We start from the raw sequence: 22,047 nt of genomic DNA on the forward strand, positions 1-22,047 counted from the left end.
CACCACAGCAATATTTGCAAAATTGCGTTTATGTTTCATTGGACATACAAAAAGTTCTCCATCGACCTCCATTGAGCTTTTTGGCAGAATAAATCGCTGTTCAATTCTGCGTAAGGGGAACGTAAAAGCAGACTGCGCACTTGTGCGCAAAATCGTCCGTGAAGCGTCATCTCCCGAGGCGTACCTACCCGTCGCTTCGTTAGCACCAGGTCGGCTCGTCAGTCTTGCAATCGCTTATCCTTATAAATGATGGTAAGAAGCAGGGTTGCGGAGTCGTGGTGGCGCCAAATCCGACTCCGACTACGACTCCGACTCCTGACTCGTTGCCATGACTCCGGCCGACTCTGTCTCCGACTCCGGACCCCTGCCAGTGTTTCGGAGTCGCGATGGAGCTGTTCCGATTCGGACCGACTCCGACTTCCACTGCGGGCTCCTGACCGACCCCGACTCCGACTCCGACTCCTGGCTCGTTGCCACGACTCTGGGCGACTCTGACTCCGACTCCGACTCCGACTCCGACTCTGACTTCGACTCCGCACCCCTCGTAAGAAGTAACTGCTCGCCCCTGCACCTGGAGTATGAATATCGTGCAAACGTGTATGGATATCCTGGAGTATGGATATGGATATCCACTGACAGAACAGACATACAGACATGCTGTAAACTCCATTACACTGCCAATACCATGGCAAATCAAATGGCTATCTATGGTTTTTGATCATCGTTCTACAGTTTCCAAAATCTTGAACTGAATGTTGGCAATTTCTCGTGACTACTTCACGACCATGACGCATGCATTTCTGAAATTGATCTTTTTTCAACCAGCCACGTACTCGTATGATAAAATGAATGTCACCATCGTGTTCTACGCCCAAAAGTACCCATAAAACATGTGTCATGCATGGGCTGCGGATAGGTACCAGTTTTAATTTTCGGGGTTATGTGCTTACCTGATTGACCTGACTTTGACCCTGGCCAGTGGCCTATGCTTGACTGACCCCTACATTGATCTGACACTCTTTTAGCACTTATATGAAGGGTTGTGACAGTTGTGACAGTTGTGACAGATTGTTTAGGACCAACTGATGACTGAATTTATTTAGGACCAACTGATGACGATATAATCGAAACGCGAAACGCGAGGCACCGATTGCGAGGTTCTAAAGTCCATGCTACTGAAAGCCCGATTTCAAGTGTTTGACCTGACCTTGACCCGACCTGTGACCTCGAAATTCAGCTTTAAAGTATTCATGTGAATCGTCTCGTCGCGTTCTTCTTTCGTTTGCCGCGCCTCGTGCGTTTCGCTGCGCCTATTTGTTCGCGAGTTATCGGCTGGGGGCGTTGAACGCCCCCCCCCCCCCCCGGCAAACGGCGGATGGGGAAATGCCCCAGCAACTGCCGGGTTAATCTGACGCATGTTTTGTCATTTGATCGTCATTTTATTTCTTACTTTTTTGCCTAATCTAAAAAAAAAATCATAAATACTCTTTCTCCAAATTTGTGACCCTTTATGACCAATAGTAAGACACTGTGCGTCACTACGTTGATATTTCTCGCCCTAAAGCATAACAACAATATCCATTCAGTAATAGCAGTATTCAAAACATGTTCAAAATGCCTCACGATATCGATAACATAACGAAAGACATAGGCGACTTATGACATACTTGCAATGATGACGTCACACACGCGTGACGTGACGTGACCTCGTCATTTCTGAGTTACTGTATGATGCACGAAAGACACTGGTATACCTATGCAAAGTTTCATCGCAGTCGGTCTACGCATTAACAAGTTATGGGCAAAACATTTTTTCGCGTTGACCCCCGGCCATCCGTGAGGCCGTTTCCAACCATAGTGCGGTGGTGCGGTCACCGTGTGGGTCGACGCCACTCTGACCGGGCGCGGCTCGGTTCACCGCCGTGCACCAATTAGGGCGATCCGTCTCGCCGGGGGCGTATGTTGCCAGCGGCCCACCCATCTGTCCGCGGACAGACATTACCCGCTGATTAAAGGAGCGACCGCGCCGCTCCAGTGGTGCGCAACAGCGCGACGCCGCCGGACCGACCGCGGCGTGGTCACCGCACGGTGCGTGGGACGCCGCGTTCACATTTTTTTCAAATGACAGAACAAACATATATTTGCAGTAAAAAGAGATTCAAATAGTATCGCGAACTATAATAGCAAATAAATACGGACACAGCACCCTATATACTCTATTATGACCTGATGGCGCCCTTTGGCCTGACCTGATCTGATCTGACCTTGGACGGATTTTAAATGCGAGATTCAGTTGAACTCTCTGTGTGGGAAAAGCGCAATAGAACTTTTTTACAGCGGTTAGATACTCTTGCTGACCTCCCTAGCTGACCTGACCCGGATTCTAATGTGAGCCCGAGGTCGATGATGTAACCTGCAGCATTTACTTACAGAGGGTGCACCATCGTGTCAATCTGAAGGTGTCACGTGTTATCGCCTACTTAAAGTCTCACGAGCCAGCCAACGAAGTCGGCGAACAGCCTCCGACAGCGATCCGCTTCACTCGGGCACGAGTGTCACATCATTGCCGTCACTCGGGCAGGAGTGTCACATCAAGGACGTCACAGAAACTAAGCCGGCTGGAACGCCGCAGCGAAGATGGCTCAGTTTTAAACCCTTTGGCACGTGTCAAGATTTTTATCCGGAAATCAGTGTGCCGTCCACGCTTAGCTCTGAGTCGGTGTGAAGGCCGCGCAGGGGTCAATGCTGTGGTCAGTGGCGCATGAAGTGTGCCACACACCCAGCGTTAAGCTTATGTAAATTTTATAACATCACTGCAAAATTGGTGGTAAGAATAATGGCTAAGTCAGTATTGCTGTCGAGTGACCAGCAGCCTGACCTGACCTGACCTGAGCTGGGCCGAGCTGAGGATATTGAACGGTGACGTGGCAGCGTCATGTACGCCTCTGTCAGTGGCCATGGTAACGGCGGCGGCTCCAGCCGACACTACTCCAAGAAGGGTGTGCAGGGCCGGCGGGAGCGGTCTCTGTACCGACGCGTGGTCAACTTTGTCACTCAGTACGTGACCGGCACCCAGTTCAAAACAGGTGGGTGGAGCAGACTCAGTCTCGCGTCGGTAGGTATGTGTAACTGCATAAGCAGGAATCCAGTCATTTACAAGTGTTCTTGTCGCGCTTGTTTTTCAAAAGATCTTGTGACCATTCATCAATTCTGATGAGAACAATGTCCATGATAAATCCGCCTTTTTATTGTTCAATACTTCTAAGCGGTGCAAAATAATGATGGCGATGGATACAACAATTTTGATATTCAATATCCACATGGGATGCCTTTTATCCTTGATTTTCTGTATCGTGTGTGAAAAGATAGATGGGACAAATGGGCGAACATATGAGTATGGCAGTGTGCCGAGCAAGTCACTGAGTGCGTAGTGATGTCGGGGCGGGTCTGACACCGTTTGTTTGTCCGTCTGTTGGCGCCTCTGTCTCCAGTAAGCGATGTTTGCTCTGTCCGTGTCTGTTTATATACTGTGCAGCTCGCTCAGTGAGCCGTCCATAGTTGAAACAACAGCCGGGCAGAGACGTGCGTACAGAGGCACTCGGAAACGACTGCCCTCTGACGGGTGGGGTGGGGGAGAGGGAGATGAACATATTCATGTCTTTGTACCAACAAGGGTGTAAGGATCCATGTGAACAACATATTCTGGATTCAAGGATCATGGATCAAGATCAAGAATCCATGTGAATATGTTGCAGAATATGTCTGCAACATATTCTGCAGCGATTACTTTCGGTATATTGAAAAAGCGATATGAAGGCCTTTTGATAGTCTATGCACCTGCTCATGAGTCCTCCCCGATGGACCCTCAGAATCGAGACCAATTGCAGTTCATGGAACCTCTCTCTCGCGCGCGGAGCTCGCCGGCTCCCCACTGCAGGTCATGCCGCCGTTGTTTCCCGTGCCGACTATATTTCATTTATGTCTGACAGAGTGGCAGGCGTATATCTCGTCTGTGCGCCACTGAAACTCGGCTCAGTCGCCGGCATTGGGTGCCGCTGAATTCGGCCGTGGGAAGCAGCCGATTGGCGAGCAAAGCACTCGGTCTGAATCGCTTGGGGGCGACCGGTGGCGCAGTAGCGCTGAGTGGGGTGCCGGAAAATACCGGACAGGACAGCTAGACATTACCGGACAGTCAGAAATATGGCTGAGTTGCTGTTACGCTTTCAGTCGCAATACAAAATGGACTAATTGTTCAATTACTAGACTGAACGAGTAATGGATCTGTTTGCGCGAGAAAAACACTTCAAGCAAAGATTGCTATCGACTTTGTCGAGCTGCGATAACACAGGAAGGCCCAAGCCTATAGCGACAGAAGCCCGCACTTCGGTAATGCCTTCGAGGGCAGAAAACACAATCTGAAACAACCCAGCAATCACTGGTAATCCCAGCACAATCCATTCTGGTGTGCAATTCGTGTCGGCTGAAGCGGCAGCGCCTACTCGCCGGCTGGGGCTGGGTTCACATTCGTCACTGAGCCTGGAGGACGTTCTTCGATTGAATTTCCGGCTGGCTCCAGGTCGACTGTGGAAAGCGACCTCGGCTAGGCTGACTTCCGGGTCTGGGACTGGACCCGGAAACTACAGAAAGATTGTTTTGACGCGGTTAGGTGTTCAATGTTCATGCAGTGTCCAACGCTAGTGGCATGCTAACGGCTATGGAATGCCACGTTGATTTTTGTTGTTGTTTTGTCTGCTTTATCGTAGAAAAAACAAATGAGCACCTTGAACACTTCTGAATCAAACTTGGACAAATAAAAGTTGTAGGCAAAACTTTTATTTATTTTATTTATGTTGCGTAACATTGCCTAATCGTTGCCTAAATGTTGCGTAACATTGCCTAATCGTACATAATTGCTTATGTATGCTTGCTGAAATTGTCTTGCTGAAATTAAATGATTACTGAAAACTCGAAATTACAGCTTCCTTTGACGTTTATTATCTCGAATTTTGACAAAGAGAGCTATTGGGCTTCAAGTCAGATAGCATCTCATAATAGCCCACGGCACGCTAATCTTTGGTCTTAGCGGTATGGGCGGTGGTGACAGACTAGCTAAGTGCCTCTCTATCCCGGGGCTGCGGGCAGGGTGCAAATTGGATGCTATCTCGAGCATTCGAGGAAGCACATAATTGGGTCTGGTCCCTTTAGCGATTATAGTGATCAGGATGTCCCCATGGAATGGGAATAGTAATGGATGCGAATCTCCTATTAATTGGAGCCGAAATTGACACTTAGCTATGCGTCATAGCGCTCGCAATATTTCTCAGAAATGTCATTTATGCATCGCCAGTACGTCAATCACGTCAACAAAGATAGCTTGGTAGCCTCCACCACCGTAATTCACCTGTTAAATTCTCCTTAATAACTGGAATATTAATTTTGGCAATGCCTTGTGCGTCCCGCACATGGATGCGGAACCGTAGAAATTTAACCCGCGCCCCGTTGAGGTCTGGCAGGTTCCACGTCCTGGAGAGGGGGGGCAAAGGCCCCCCCCCGTCGCGACGGGGGGGGCCTTTGCCTACGACGCGTCGTAGCTCCGGAACCAATAGCCGGATCCAAAAAATTCAAACGGCATTCAAAAGAGCTCATCGCGATGCACAAGATAGGATATTGATGACCTTGATATTTGACCTGTGACGTCACAGGGAGGTCAAAGAATGTCAAATCAGTCCAATTTATAATGACGAGAAGTCGGTCATAAAAATGACATCTAAGTTTTCGAAATGAGTCTGGATACGATGTATATGATAGATTTGGCATGTGAATAGCCACCTGAGTGGATAATGACCTGTGACGTCACAACAGAGGTCAGCCTCGACCAATCAGAAAACACTTCCGTGAATCGTAAGGAAAGGCATGTTAACCCTCGCATGTGTAGGGGGCGGTCGGATGGACCCCCCCCCCATGGTTTTTCGCGAATAACTCGCGTAAAAAGCGGCCCATCGCGACCGACGAAACTTTCAGTACCCTCGAGGTGATCAATTTTACACCTACTCTGAAAATTTCATGACCCTGACCCAAGTGACCTTTGACCTGTGACCTATTTCTCGAACCCATGTTTTGCCGGAATCGCGATTCGGCGTATGTCGGCTCACATTAGCCGCGCGTTTGCAAGCTTCTCGTGGTTTCAAACGCTCAAACATGTGATTTGATGCTGCTCCCATGCATTTGGGTGGATGTCAGGGTCACCTGAAGGTCAGGTCAGGTCATTGACCTTTGGTGACCTCGGTTCACTTTTTCGAGCGTTTTCGAGTTCACTTTCACGAAAAAACCGGGAGTGTGGCTAAAAACACCCCTACCCATCAAGACGAAGACCGGAAACCCGACCCTCCCCCCACTCAAAAATCTGTGGCGACGCCCGTGCCCATAACAATTTCATTTTCTCAACAACACATGCAATCAGCGAAGAGGGTATTTACATAAGCACGCAGCGAAATGTTATGTCTAGGCATCTTTCTCAGAAAGAAATACTCGTGGTTAATGACCGGAACCAGGAAACCCGCCTCGTCCTGCACTCACTCAGAGTTGCTGGGATTTTTTCCTCTTAAAGAAAAAATTAAGCCGGAGTTCTCAATTCTTTGACGACTCCGGCTCCGATTCCAATTCCGGGCTATATTGTTCCACGGCTCCGGCTCCCGCTCCGGGTAAAATGTGCCGGCTCCAGCGGCTCCGGCTCCGGCTCCGCATCCCTGCTGCCGCTGCCGCATCTTTATTATTTTTAGCTACGACGATTGGTTTATCAATTATTGCTGACTGCTGCACTGCTGAGCACTGACCTCTACGGTTGACGAAAGCCTTAAATTCGGCCATTGATAGTTCACCTCACTGGAGGATGAATACTGATGACAGACAATCAGCTGAAGCGCCTTGGTTACGAGCTGTATAAGCGACTTTTAGCTTGGTACTTACTACTTACATCCGTGACAAAGTCGCGCCCAACCGACTTCTGGTCGAAGAGCCACGACAACCGGACCCAGGGGGTTGAGGGGGATTGGGAGCAGCCTGTCCCAACATGGCTTTAGAGTCTGGTCGAAGCCGACCGACGTTTGGAGACCACGGATGTAAGACGATGCAACATTTTGTGTGACGTCTTATGAGCCAAAACGTAAAGGATACTTAGGTGAAAAGCATGCGTAATGCTCATGCTTCGGTTACAGGACAATATGCTGAACTGCGTTTTGCCGAATGCTTATTCGCCGAATGTCAATATGTCGAGTGCATTTTGCCGACGTGTCTTTTTGCCGACGTGTCAAAAAGGCAAAGTGCTAAAAGTCAAAATGCAATTTGCCGACATGCCTTTTTGCCGACGTGCAATAAGTCGAAAATGTCCATTTGCCGAAATGCTAATTTGCCGTAATGTCAATTAATCGAAATGTCAATTTGCCGAAATGTCGATTTGCCGAAAAGTGTCGAAATTCGCCGAAATGCTAATTTGCCGAAATATTTATTAGTCGAAATTGAAAGAACAGGGTCTGAACTTTTGACAACATGTAAGGAAAAGATTATAAACAGGTGTAGCAAAAATAGTGGCGCTGCACGCCACTGTTGCCATCTGGGTCCCAACCGACTTTTGCCCGGCACCCTACTCACCGTTCCCCACCATGTATCAGCGCAATCGGTTCAGATGTTCTCGAGATCTGGAATCGACTCGTGCGTCCTGCACGTGCGCACATGCAAGAGCACCCTAACTGTGGCACATGGATATGCATTGCCTGCTGGCTGCCTACCTACATGTCAACTTTCAGCGCAATCTGCCCAGTAGTTACCGAGCTATTACAATTGTTACGAAACTGACACTTCTTCATTTTGCACGTGGCACGTGCATAAGAGGTCACCCACAATGCATCGGGAATAGTCCAATACTTGGTAGAAGGAATGAAACTGCCCTACAAAAATTACCGCATGTAAATCGGTCAAGTGGTTGCTGAGAAGTGAGATATAAGCCTCGCAAAAGCGTTCGCACGGCCGGCTGGCTATAGCCGGCCGCTCATACTCAGAAATTTCCGGTAATCTACGAAAGTCTTCGCTCGTTTCGCTTGCTGCGTAATCAATTTGATCATTTTTAGCAGAATTGATCGATTACTTTCAATCAAGGCTTTCGATAACCATTGTATTGAGGGACGCAGGAGACCATGGACGGTAGACAAACTCTGACCAGCGACCTTGCGGTCACCTCAGTTCTCATCGGATCCAGAACCGCTGCCTTCGCTGTCTTCCTCTTCCTCTTCTCCCAGCTCATCCAACTTCTTTTTCTTCTTGCGTCGTTTCATAAGCAGTAGACACAGAAGACAAAGCAACAGCAGCGCTGTGACGGCTCCGATGACGGCCGCCATACCACCGGCGCCTCCGGCTGCCGTCATCGCCGCCGCCGTGGCCGTCAGCGGCGACTCAGTGCCGTTGACGCCACCCACGACGCCGCCGCCGCCATCGCCGCCATCATCAGAGCTTCTGTTCTGTTTAGGCGTCAGCTTTGGTGGCGCACGAAACTCAGCCTCGAGAATGAACTTTGTTGTATCTATCGCAAGAGTCTCGTCATTAAAAAACGCCCCCAAGCGGTTGATGTAAGTGAGTGTCATGTTTTCGGATCGTGCGCTCAGAACGCGGGCGTATTCTTTGGGCTCATTGAATCCGAACATGGAAGTGCATTCGCATGCCAGGCGACGACCTTTGTCATTGTTGTCGCTCCCCCACATCATGCGTACTCCCCAATTGCAGTCCCAAAGATTTGTCCGCTCGATTGCGTACTTCTCATCTCTGTGTAATCTGTCGCGTAAGGCTTTAGTACCATCCGGATGCCAGCGTACTGAAATAAAGGGTAAGGCATTTTTGCCTTTGGGCTCCAGCTTCACAATGACAAATGTAATTTTCTTCAAATTTGGATCGGCAGGTGTTCTGAGTGGCAGCAATTGGTCAATATCATACACTCCACCCTCGGTAATAGTGTAGTTGAAAGCCCCTTCTTGCAACGGGTATGGAAAATTTGTTGATGTTTTCGTCTCGCATAACTTCCCGGTATAAACCGGCAAACACGAGCAGACACATGCTTTCGTAACATAGCCGTAGTTTTTGCATTTCGGAACTTCTTTGCCACCTTCCCGGCATGCAGCTGCCCAATCATCAGTGCATTTGTACATCAAATTGAGGGTCTGCAAGTCGAGTGGAGACGGTGGAGGTGATTGATAATTTTTATATTCCAGAAGATATTGCTGGTATGGATCTCGAGACACAATTACGGGAACGGTATCATCGTTGGTCCAAATATATGAGTAATCACTCATGACAGATAGGAAGTCCATTGGAACAGGCACAGAAGCCCCTTCATCGAAGCATTTCATGGCATATGTAACATATGACTTTGATGTAATGATTTGGTTCATGTTCTCGTAGTTATATGAAATGTATGTATCCCTGTCTGGTCGAAGGACAATGTTAAGCAGTCCTAGCTTTTCCCCAAAAATCGCTTCATTGCTGCCAATTCCAAGTTTGCTGAGTTTCCAGATGACACATCTATCATCCTTTTTGGGCGACACACCAAAGTCACGTTGGGATCCAACATTACGTGGGTCCCTCATATACAATATCTTGTCTTTCTTCGGTACATCTTCCCAGCACCATTTGTCGATATCCGTCTGATTTTTAAATGGTAGTGAAATTTTCTCAAACTTTAAACAAGTGTGTGTTGTCAGCCATTTCAATGTTTTTGCTCGCCAGTCTAACAATGTCTTCATCATGTCATCAGGATTTAACCATGGTAGTGATTCTACATACCGTAATGTCATTCGCTTTCCTTCATCGTCTATCCACCTATGACTTTCAACAGCAGCACCTGCGCGACCACTTTGATGCATTCCTTCTGCTTGAGTCGTTGCCTTTCCGCTGCTTCTCATCTCTGTAATCTCTTCAGGCACAATCAACGACGTTGCATATTTATTATGTATGTGAGCACAAAGGGACTACAAGGTCCGAATATAATGAAACCCCTGAAATTGGTTGAGTAGAATGGGTTAACTCAATGCACTATAATAATTTCATAAACTAACATAATATCGATAATTAAACCAATATGAAAAGTAAGAAAAAGAAAGAAACACTGATGTTTCACTTCCTGTAATGACCTTGCCGTCAGTTTTCAAATCCTTCCAAAGTAGAACGCATGGTGATATCCTACATGGGCACCTCGATGGGATGGGTTTTGTTCCACAACAAAATTTGGCCGTCAAAAAGCAATCGAACGAAATGATTCTGCTCCATCTAGGCGAGCCGCGAAGGGCTCCATCTCTGCTCCATCTATGTAATCTAAACGGGCTCAACCAAACACCCATGGGTCGAAAATAAGTGAAACAAGACCTGAGCCTCCTCGCAGTGCGGAGCAGGTGGTACACCGTAGTTTATCTACCTTTACTATTTGTGGTGACGTTAATAGGTATTTTCTGTCTGTTACCGAGGTCGCGACATGGTGCTACGCGATCGCTGGGTAGAGGTCACACGATTGCTGATCGGTCCCGCCAAGATGGCGTCAGGGTGGCTTGGCCTTGGGTGCACAGAGACATTAGGTAATGCACGTGACCAGGTATATGAGCACAACAAGATGCGAGGCTACCACCAGTCTGGTGGCAGCATAAGTTGTAACTCCCTGAAATGCGGCACGAGCATAACTGGTATACGGTCGGTGATACTGTCGGCCGTTGGAGAGCTCTGGCCTGAACAATAATGGCCGACGCGAAACCCTGTCCTAGGGCCAGTCGGTCGTGGTGGCCAGTAGGGCGGCAGCGGAAATGCAGGATACGACCCACCTTATTTGCGCCTAGTGGCTTTCTGCAATCGTCGGCAGGCAGCACAAAGATGTTCCCTCTGTGATGGTTTGTCAGCAAAGGGAAGGGTGCAGCTCGTGGGGCGCCGCCGCCTGTAGTCAGTTCCACGTCAGTGCAATGTCTGGCCGACCGCTATAGGTGTCACTGGGTGTTTCATATGAGTCATGGGTTCACACGATGCCGCCGCCGAATACGTACGGGCGTTTGCGGCGCCGATGTGTGTATGGCTGTGGGCCTCGCCGTTCTAATGAATCTTACAGTCACATCCGATCCAGTAAGGTGCCAAACCCGCGCTATAGCGCGGGTTTCAATACCGCGCTGAAATTTGCGCAACTTAACCCTCGCCGGCCGAGGGGGGGGGGGCGGGTGCCGCCCCCCCCCCATAGGGTTTTTTCGCGATAGCTCCGAACACGCTGGCGATAGAGAGCTGAAACTTGGCATACCTGACCTTTGATCCAAGCCGCATCTTTTGACACCAACCGCATTTTTGGGTCAGGTCAGGTCACTGACCTATGACGTCATAAGTGAACATCTGCACGGTCTTCAGATGTCGGAACTTCGCAACGCCCTCACTGCCAGAGGAGATGTCACAGGGAAATGAAACTTGCAGGATCTAGTATCCATTATGAGTCCCACAACTTGTATATCTCGGATTTTTCCTAAAGGTCATATGAGGTCAGGTCATTTTCGTGACCTCACCATTATAAGTCAATGGGGAAAAATTCAAACTGCTATTCTGGCGCCGGGAACGATCTCCAACTATCTCAAGCACACAGAATCGTGATTTTATGCACTCCTTGCAAGGTTAGATGCGTCACTTTTGCAATGTTGACCTTGCGTGACGTCATTTATGACGTCATCAAGGTCATATTAGTTTTTCGTCAATAACTCTTGATCAAATTGAGCTAGCGAGTCGGAAAAGCCACCAATGGACTCAGGAAGACCTGCCGAATCGAATGATATGCGACATGACCTCTTTCGACCAACTTCGTGACCTGGGGTTGCTGACCTGACCTTGACCTGAGGTCAACACCCCAAGTTGACCTGACCCGGACAAAAAGTACACCATTCGACGCGCCTGAGCGAGACGAACACGATGCTGCCAAAATCGGCGCTCTGCGGCCGTTTTTTGCGAAGTTATTCACCAAAAACTGAACCGTACCTTGGGGCACTTGACCTGACCTCAGAGGTCACCGGTTGACCTAGGACCTTAAAATCGGGTACCAATCTCTGCGTCTCGTAACGGCGCACACGCTCGTTTTTTCCGCGACGCGCTAGCTCCACCAGGGGCGAAACGGCGAGGGGGGGGTCGTACCCGCCCCCCCCCCCCCCTCGGCCGGCGCGTATGTAGAAAACCAATAGGTCCGGCGAGGGTTAAAGAACAGGAATAGACATTGGACAACGTGCCTTTGAGGGGTCTCAGCTCGATCGGGTCGATAGCGAGTGCGTGGGGCGTGCCCAAAAAGTGCAAATTCGCGTCATAGACTTTACATGTATAAATCGGCTTGCAAAATCGGGCAAAACTGGCTAAATTTGCCCGACACGGGTCCGGTACCCGTGCAATATCTCGGCAACCGTGCGCCCGATCGTCACGGGGAAAACAGCATCGTGTAGAGAATCGAATGGGCTATCGAATGGTGTGCAGTGCAGGGGTTGGCACGCGCCACGTGCACCCGTGAGGGCACTTCCGTTTGAAAAAGTGCCGTTTTAAATGGATTTTGGATTTTATTTTATTTTCACGTGACCGTCAGACTGAGTGAGTTCAAACAACGCCTACATGGCAAGAGAAATGTACCGTCTCTCATGGAAAAATTGTGAAAGGCTAATTGATAAAAACAAGGTGGAACAAATCGCTGGAGAAAATGGCATTCGTCCATAATGTGCCACTTAAAAAGTACACGGGTTTTGCTGCATAACATGATATGTTTGACCATTGAAAATGGTATCATTGGAAAGAGCATTCAATTCTCTCTAAGATCCATTCATCATTTTTGCATGACAAGCAACAGTATTCTTAAAAATATAATTGTTTCAAACCTCTGCATAACCATTTTTAGCGGAATTTATATACGGCTTTCATTTGTCATAAAACTACGCACCTTAATTATAAAACACACTTGACAGGTTCACTGAACTCTAATGACAGGTTCTGCAGAAGTAGAAAGCATGCTAATCAGACACGGGCACCTCGATGCGATGGATATTCTTTCCACAAGTTGTTGATTTTCGGTAAATAAAGCAGTTTTTAAAGGTAGTGTGCCACCTTTGAAAGATTTCCCATTTTATTTTTCCTAGGATAAGAAGCTTCTGTTTTTACCCAATATCGCAAAAAAAAATCAAAAATGGGCCTGGAATAGTGCCTTTTTCGCCTAAAAGTTTATCGGTTTTTCGATATGTATAACAACTGTAGTGGGCTGCCTGCAAACAGGCGTCGGCAACAATCGCGAATGCGGCGCACATGTGACAATAAGCAAAGGTCATTATAGAGTTACGACGTACGGGAATGAGTTATCAGCTGTCTAATCGTAGACAACATAATGTCGAGCCTTAAACTGTAAGCCTGTATTGGTATTGCTTCTTTTATTTGGCTGTCGAACATTATTTATGGTTTGAAACATGATTTTATGTAAAATGATTGATATGAAAAAGCCGTCTCTTAAGTTATGACCCCATTTCACCACACGCAAGTGGCAGAAATGACAATGATCAGCTGACGCATTTTTCTTGGCCGAAGTCAGAGCGCGCGGCCCGACGCACCACCACCGCACCACAAAGTATGAGCAGAAGCCGCGCCCAAAGCCAGGGCCCCGGTAACGTGAGGTAGCCGAGTCGGGGCAGCGTGCGCTGACCCAAGCCGGGGCCGCAGCTTTGGGCGCGGTCTACCGCATCCCCGCGGGCAGCCCCGGGCTATCACATGACACCGGGAGGACGCGCGGCTCCGGCTTGGGTCAGCGCACGCTGCCCCGACTCGGCTACCTCACGTTACCGGGGCCCTGGCTTTGGGCGCGGTCTACCGCACCACCTAACAGACGTGTTCGAAACCGCAGGAGATGATGATGAACGGTTTTATCGAAACTTGATTGGATGAGCATATCGGTAATAGCGATTTCAGTGTGTGCATTTATTGTTCATAGTGGTGTGAAATGTGGTTGGGGTACGACCGACAACCCGTCGGGGCGAATTTCGCACTGGGGTACTCAAAATTTGAAGAATTTAAGACGTTTCCATGAGTTTTGAAGGTATGAATAAGTTCTAAAAATCCGGTTCTCCTTATCTAGGCCATTAACTCCATACGGTCCAGGAAAGCTGGCACACTACCTTTAATACGCTTACACAAATGCACCGCGTTTGACGCAATGCGCCACGTTTGTCACAAGGCGCCATTTTTGTCGCTAACCGCAAAATTTTGTCAAATATGGTCCAAAAAAGGTGCAATTCGGTGGAAGGATGCATAACAAAATGACAGGTACAAATGCGCCACGTTTGTCGCAACGCGCCACATTTGTCACAGGTCGTCATTTCCACCAAATACGGTAAAGAATAATGGAGTGACACGTGTAGGAGCAGGGTTAGGAACTCTTTTTAGTTTATCAGTTTATCTGATGGTCTGTGACCTCACATGACCAAGTGGTAGTGGTAACTGGTAGGTGAAGTGGTAGTGGTAGTGGTAGGTAGGGGTAGTAGTAGTATTAGAGGTAGTGATAGGGGTAGTGTTAGGGGTAGTAGTAGGGGTAGGTAGTGGTAGGGGTAGTAGTAGGGGTAGTAGTAGGGGTAGTGGTAGGGGTAGTGTTAGGGGTTGTAGTAGGGGTAGTGGTAGTTTCCTTAGTCGGATCTTCTGACACCAAACTCATTTTCGGGTTAGGTCAGGTCACTGTCCTATGACGTCATAAGTGAACCTCTGCACGGTCTTCAGATGTTGCAACCTCGCCACGCCCTCACTTCCAGAGGAGCTTTCAGAGGGAAATAAAGCTTGCAGGACCCAGTATCCATTAAGAGTCTACAACTTATATATCTCAGATTTTTCCTCAAGGTCATATGAGGTCAAGTAATTTTCGGGACCTCACCATTAGCCCGCGCCCCGTAGTCGGGGGGGGGGGGGCGAAACGGCCCCTCCCTGTCCTTTTCCGTAGATATCTCCTAAACGGCTGCAGATATCGCCACCAAACTTGAAGGACCCCTCCGCGGACATCTATTTTACTCATTGTCACCAAACATTTTCCCAGAGGCTATGATAGGTTGGCCACAAATGACGTCAGAATGACGTCATATTCTGCCATTTTCGACCCAAAAAATGTTCCGCGAGAAGAGCGGTCAGGCCTAGGCTTTGAAGACACCATATAAAAGGTGTCGAATTGACAGGGATACAAAACTGCTATCTCGGATTTTTGAAATTTTTGGATTTTCACCCCCAAAATAAAAAAGTATTTTTTTTAAGATTTATTAGCCAAAAATCAAAAAAGTTTTTCTTCTGATTTTCGAAAAAAACCGGAATAGAAATGATTGTACCTACAGTCTTCTATCTACATACCAAATTTCAAATCGATATGTCTTTTTGGCCAAGTGCTAGCGAAAAAAACGTGTCGTTTTTCACACAAACAGGATCTCTTTACCCGTGCCCCACGAGGGCCTACTCCAACAAAAGAGCCTTCATAAAAGTGATGCAAAGAAAACAACAACCTTGCGAAATACGAAACGCACTAGCCGAAAATGGTGTGCAGTTACCGTATTGACATTCATCTTTACCGTTTGAGTTTCTCGGGAATTCAACGACTAACGAGGTAGTTTTCAGCTTAGCAAGGCTCATTTTGGTTAGATTCTTTATTTATTTTCTCATTCACTTCCATTTATTCATTCTTTTATAGATGGCTTAAGCTTGAGCACGAAGGCTTTCATAAATGGGTGTTCCATATTCATCTAATGTAGTGTCCCCGTCTAATACAGAGCCGCCCATTAGGCTTAACGCTGCTCTTCCTCCCCCTCCTTATCTCCAGTCCGCACTGTATCAGGGACTGACTGTCGGTCGCCACTCCAATGCCTGCCTTCCAATGCCATGCCGTTTACGGCTCCTCGTCGATGGCCGGCGTGAGGTCGACAGTGCCGTGCTGGGAGTCCGGCGCGCCACGCAGCCCGTGCAGATAGGAGCGCCTCTGCGGCACCTTGGTGGCCGCGTCACGCCGCGTCTGTGTCTGCGCGCCGGCCGGCCGGTACACCTGGCTGGTGGCGTCGCGCCGCAGGTGGCTGCGCTCCGTCTGCGCGCCGCTGGTCCGCCGCCGGCGCAGGTCAGCCAGCAGCAGCGCGCGCCGCCGCATGGTCCACTCGTTCCACGAGTACTCGGGGTCGACGGCGGCCGGCTCGGGGTGCAGCTCCGTCTGGACGGCCCGCTCCGCCAGCAGGACGGGCTCCGGCGCCGGCCGCGGCCGCTCCGTCAGCGCCTCCTCCAGGTCCAGGAGGTGGATGAGCTCGGCGTGCCGGCGCGCGCGCTGCTCCACGGCGGCCGTGTAGTGCTCCGGCCGAGCGGCGAACGCTGCCAACGCCGCCGGCGAACTGCAGCAAAAGTAGCGCTCGTCGTAGTAGACCAGGCCGAGGCGGTGGTCGCCGACCAGCAGCTGCCCACCGCCGTCCACCAGAGCCACCGGGCACAGCCGGTTGTACTGCACTGGCAGCTGAGTGAGGTTCTTCAGCCGGTCCACGGCCAGAACCCGAGCGCGGGAGCTGTCCTCCTCCTCTTTCGGTGTGTCCTCGCTGATGGAGGCTTCTTCTTTGTCTTCAGCGGCAGCGGCCTCTGCCATCGCGCGCTGATTTCTCTCGAATTGCTCGGCGTCCGTGATGACCTCTACGTCTGCGAGTCGCTCTGCCAGCCAGCCCTCGGGTACCAGCTCGCGCTCATGATAAAGCGCCATGAAACCATGAAGCTGACTGTGAAGCGTGCTCAGGGTGCTCAGACACACCGTCTCCACCTGGAAGCCTCGCCACACGTCGGCAACCTCTACAAACAGCGGTAGCACCACGCAGGCAGGCACCGCCGGGCTGGTGTCGATGATGCCGTGCAGCCTCCTCAGGAGGCGTTCCAGCGCGTCACGCAGCTGGATCAGCTGGGCGGCCACGCGACCCACATCGGCCAGCAGCTGCCGCAGGTACAGCTCCAGCTGGCGGTAGTGGGCCGCCATCTCCGCGCACAGACGCACAAACTGCGGAGACAGGCTCTGGTCGGCCGCGTCGCCGTCGTTGATGGGCTCCTCAGTGTCCTTCACACCGTCCTCTTCACCGTCCTGATGCTGCTCCGCCTGCCTGCGGATGACGCCGTTGTAGCGGGCTGTCATGGTGGAGCACAGCTGCAGCTCCTGGTCGATCCCTGCCCTGGTGGCGCTGACGGCGCGCTCCAGCAGACCGGGCACGTCCTCGATCCCTGCGCCGCCCTTGCCGGCGTGTCGGTTGAAGAGACGCACACCAGCGACGATGTCGGCCAACTCGCCTAGCTGGATACGTCTCTCGTCTGCCGACAGCGCCAGAAAGTTGCCCAGCTCGGCCGGCGGGAACACGCTGTGAAGCGCAGCGGTGGCCTCGCGTTCCACGGCGTCATCGGCGGGCTCCCCGAGTCCATGCACCAGGACGGTGAACGCCACGATCCGTCGGTACGTGGTCTCGAGCTCGGGCCCGCTGGCGCCGGCGGCCGTGGCTGCGACGATATCCTCCACGATGGGCGTCAGCCGGCTCTCGACAGTGCGACCGTAGTCGGCTAGCACGTCACCACGCGGCATGTAGCTGGTCTCGAAGAACACCTGCATGCGGATCAGCTGTCCGGCGGGCGAGTCTCGGGCTGTCAGACGACGAACGCAGAGCGCCACCAGACGGTCGCCGTCCGGCTCACTGCGCATGTTCTCCAGGAGGCAGCCGTGGCGCGGGTCGAGCACCACAGCCTTGATGGTGAAGGCAGCTAGTGTCTCTGACACCAACGTGCCCGTTCTCTGACATTCGGTGGAGATCTTCTTGATGATGCGCCGGATGATCTCCTCAATGGGAGTGGCCTGGGTGGGGTCCGGGGAGTTCATCGCTGCAGAGTTGCTGTGAGCTCTTGACCGTCAGAATAGAGTATTGATAGTGCCTCACACAACTGACGACCAGTTGGACAAAGACGCTAATGCTGTCTTTGTAATTTCTGTGTGTATCTTTTCGTTGAGAGATCAAACACGGGATTTTCATCCAAGTTTCTGGATCGCTGACGCACTCGAGTTCATTGCCTGCCTACAGCCAACTTGCATTTGGGAAAACCGGCTTAGTACAGATGAGGCCCTAGCATTTTACGCTGAGCTGTTTTGATGGAACGACTGAAATGGCTAAGCTCCTCTTCTTTTAATAGGTCCGCTCAAGGCCCGCTATTTTCTCAAAATCTGATTGAAATTAAAGGTATTCTATGCCTAGATCGTGACGCGTATTCATTGGTGCTTGCAGCTATAGATTTTCATTTTCACTTACGCCTGTTTTAGGTTACGTTTAGTATTTTCCTGTTTCAACTAGATGAAGAACAATTATATGCGAAAAACTAAAAGGTTGTTCTACCTCTCTTCTCAAGAGCATCGTCTTGACCTTACCTCGTACCTAATTTTCACAGACGTGGCACAGTACCTGCGCCAAAAATGTGGCACTGTCTGTTGTCATTCACTTGAAATGTTTGCGGAATTTCAGAGATGAAGCCAGTGAGTTGGCCGGTGGGGGATAAAAGGCACTCGCCGTGAGGCGTGAGCGCAGCGCATTTAAAGTAAATAAGAGCTGATAATGCTCTTTGCAGTAATGCGTGGCACATTTTTTGCAGCACTGTATCTTTAGTCATTTCGAGACTCGTTAGCTAAGGAATTGTGTGTCGCATCGCATTAATCTTATATGCAAATGGGATGCACAATTCGCATTGTAACTTGGATCTCGCAATCATTTGGGAACTGCCTGTTACATTGCTTTCCGCTAGTTCGTTCCACTTCGGAATGGCCGCCAGCGTTAATCTCTAGTGACGGTAGAAATGGGAAACGAACAACGTGTACCACCATGTTCGCCCGGGTTATTACAGGCTCATCTTTTATCAACAGGATTATCAATGTTCACAGACATTTCCCAGAATCGAACTCATAAGTCAACCACACGCGACCAACAGCACTCGTGAGACTCATCCGACCCCATCCATCACTCTTTGAGTTTCCCCGATGTAAGGACTTTCCGAGAGCTCTTTGAGTTCCCGCGCTCAAAGCTACAGGGAGTTGAGTTTTAGAGCTGCTGATCGCGGGGACTCGGTCTGATTAGGTTAAGGGAGCACCCGCGCTGTCCAATGGTACTTTTGTCCTAGCGCTGCCTGGTGTGACGGTCTGGAAGTAAAGTCACAATCCCCCGGGCCCGCTGACACTGACACATGGGCCAGACATTTTTGTGTTTATTGCAGTCTCCAAATGATGTCGTTAGTTTTGCTGACGGGTCGACTGCAGCTTTTAGCTCAAACATACACGAATTGCTCCTATTCTGCCCACCGAATAGTGTTCATTCTTCTGACCTGATTGCCAAAAACAGGCCGGTATTTCATATAGTGAACCCGAAGGTGTTAAATTGTTCATACCTTTCGCCCGAAGTTGCCACAACAAGCCAATATATCCTACACAATACGCTTGTTGTGTTCCCCTCGCCCTCGCCGGTCGTACAACATTCCAAATCGCGCTCACTGCTCCTGGCCGACTGTCGCATTTGGCGTCGGAGGCGTGACCTCAAATCGATACAGCCCGGGCTTACCATTGTGTTTTCCGCGCACTCGAGCGAGGCCCCCACTTTGTGTGGAGCGCTGTGTGGACTGGCTACTGTCGCCGACCGGGGGGGTTCCCACGCCGGTGGGGCTGCTCAGACCGACTGGTGTCGTTGACAGCTGGACACGGACACTGGACACGGACACTGGACACGGACACTGGACACGGACACCAGGGCGTGGGAGTAGGCGTGGGAGTGGACACACCCAGTAACGGACACAGGCGGATGGAGGCCAGTGGATGAGGCCGGCGAGCCAGCTCCTTCAGATTCCCGCACTCTTATGCAGCTCTGGATGTCTAGTCACTTACCCGAAAAAGCATGCAAGCGAGGCAAGTAAAATAAAATAGTTAAACAAAATAGAATCAAATAAAGTCAAAGCACAAACGGTGCAGCGCTAGTTGACAGCATCCACCTTTTAATAAACTCGAAATTTAAAGCTTATGGTTGAAGCTGGACAATGGACATGGATGTGAAATAAAGTCATCTGAACCTGTTAGTACCTACTACAATCATGCCTTAACCACAGAATAAGAACGAACTTGTTTCTGAAAGCAATAGCTAGAAGGGAGAGGAGTTCGATTGGTCTGGAAATCTGTGGATATTGCATATAAGGCTGGCCCGATTATAGTTCGGCAGTATCACCATCGTACCAACGTATACGGTATTTGACGACTTTTTGGCAAACAAGGCATTTGATAAATATTAACGCTGGGAGGTTGTCCTTGAAGTTCCACTCCCTAGACATCGTGCACCCAGCATGCAACATTATGTTGGCTTAAGTCAGGAAGCTTGATGGCAGGCCCCTGCACGTGAGTCAAAGATTGTCAAACTTTAGCGAGTGTCCCACACTGGTCGATAGTCATAAAAGCAAGAAGTGTGCCGTGTCGCCTTTGCAATGTTTGTTCACTGCTAACAGGCATGCAAGACTTGTTGTTATTCTGCTCGAAGTCAGCATTAAAGAGGAACATCAAACATCATTGCAATGTTGATCACGTTAGCCCATTTGTCTTATCTGTTTCAGAGGCCCACTTATTGTCATTTAGCTCACAGACAGGAGGCGTCGGGTCGACGGGTCTAGTCCGTACTCCGTGCTGTAAAAACGCGTTGAATATTGCAAATTAAGTACGCGAATGTAGCAGAGTCGTTTTTGTTATTGATCTGAGGCCCGTTGGGAACCAGTCACTTTTTTTGCTTTGTTGTTTTGAATTACCAGACTTCGAGCCCGGACGTATGGAAGCTTAGCAAGATACAACATATAAACAATCTCGGAGACCCTGTTTTGATTGAAATGATATAGCGTCTGTCCAAATACATCTTTTAATCCATGGCGCTCGCCCCGAACTATTATTATCGACCGAATTGCCAGTTGCCTTCTCTCGGGACTGGCTGATTGGATTTCTCCCGAGACCGAATGTGGTTACAGGCAGCGGGCTGAGTCCACATGAACCCAGCTCAATGACTGACCTACGTTTTATGTAAATACTTCTTTCTCATGATTTTTTTTGTGATTGCGCCTTCTATGGAAATCCAAAAAAGAAGCGCAAGATTACAGCTTATCGGCGGTAGTTGTTTGAGTATTGAGTAGCCTGTGAGACTGTAAGGTTTGCTCAGCTTAGACGTTATCTTATTTTCAAATGCATTCAATTGTCTTTTCGTATGGCAATGCGAAAACGTGCACTGGTTGCAGCTCCTTAATTTGATCAGACGCATCACGGGGCACGATCGCACGAGCACCCGTCCGAAATTAATGGTCACCACTGAACCGGACGGGTCGTCCTCGGCTCCCACAGCCGCGTCATTTCCGAGACCAGCGCGAACAGCAGCCCCTCACGCGTGCTCTCAGCTCGCAAAGCTCGAGTTAGTTCGACTCAGTGAGAGCTCGACAATCTTCCATAGTCGAGCTGTGAGACGCGACGAGCCTCATCCCAGCTATCGAAATTCATCGGGGCTTCATCTGAGCTGTCGAAATTCATCTGAGCTTGTAAAGCTCAATGGGGACGGTGGTTGGTACAGAACATCAAAGGAATCCATTTTATATCATAGGGATTTAAGCCTCTTCACTGCAGAGCCCAGCTTTCATTCCACTCTGACGCTCGTAAAAAACGCGACATAATCTCTCGGATGAGTGCTGCCGATACGTATATAAGGCATCAGCTTAGTTACGAAAACGTCACACGATGATCCGACAACGTTCTAACCAAACGAGGATGGGTAGGCATGATAGCTTTCACATTCGATGATAGGATAATGTTGAAATTCGTGATGTATGAGGCAGTTTTTACATAAGGTATGTTCTATGTGTCATAGGTTTTTGTTAATTTGATAACATCGTTTCCCCATAAAAGGTTATATCCGTGCGGGAACCGATGTCAAAATCCTTTTTTGACAGTGCTACCTAAAA

The 22,047-nt window shown here is 49.6% G+C and overlaps 1 protein-coding gene across 2 annotated transcripts in view; it reads left to right on the top strand.

The window, feature by feature from the left end:
- Nucleotides 1-22,047, top strand: part of LOC122374512 (Kv channel-interacting protein 4-like) — a 46,439-nt gene that overhangs the window by 18,786 nt on the left and 5,606 nt on the right. Inside the window, exon 2 of one of the 2 annotated variants that reach the window (XM_043353307.1) lies at nt 2,433-3,086. The exons of the other annotated variant lie outside the window; for it this stretch is intronic. Within the exon in view, the coding sequence (XP_043209242.1) occupies nt 2,936-3,086 (151 nt within the window). The 5' untranslated portion in view covers nt 2,433-2,935. The remainder of the gene's footprint in view (nt 1-2,432; nt 3,087-22,047) is intronic. 2 annotated transcript variants of the gene reach the window in all.

Source organism: Amphibalanus amphitrite, unplaced genomic scaffold (genome assembly GCF_019059575.1).
Source record: "Amphibalanus amphitrite isolate SeventyFive unplaced genomic scaffold, NRLGWU_Aamphi_draft 001666F_arrow, whole genome shotgun sequence".
Lineage (NCBI taxonomy): Eukaryota > Metazoa > Arthropoda > Thecostraca > Balanomorpha > Balanidae > Amphibalanus > Amphibalanus amphitrite.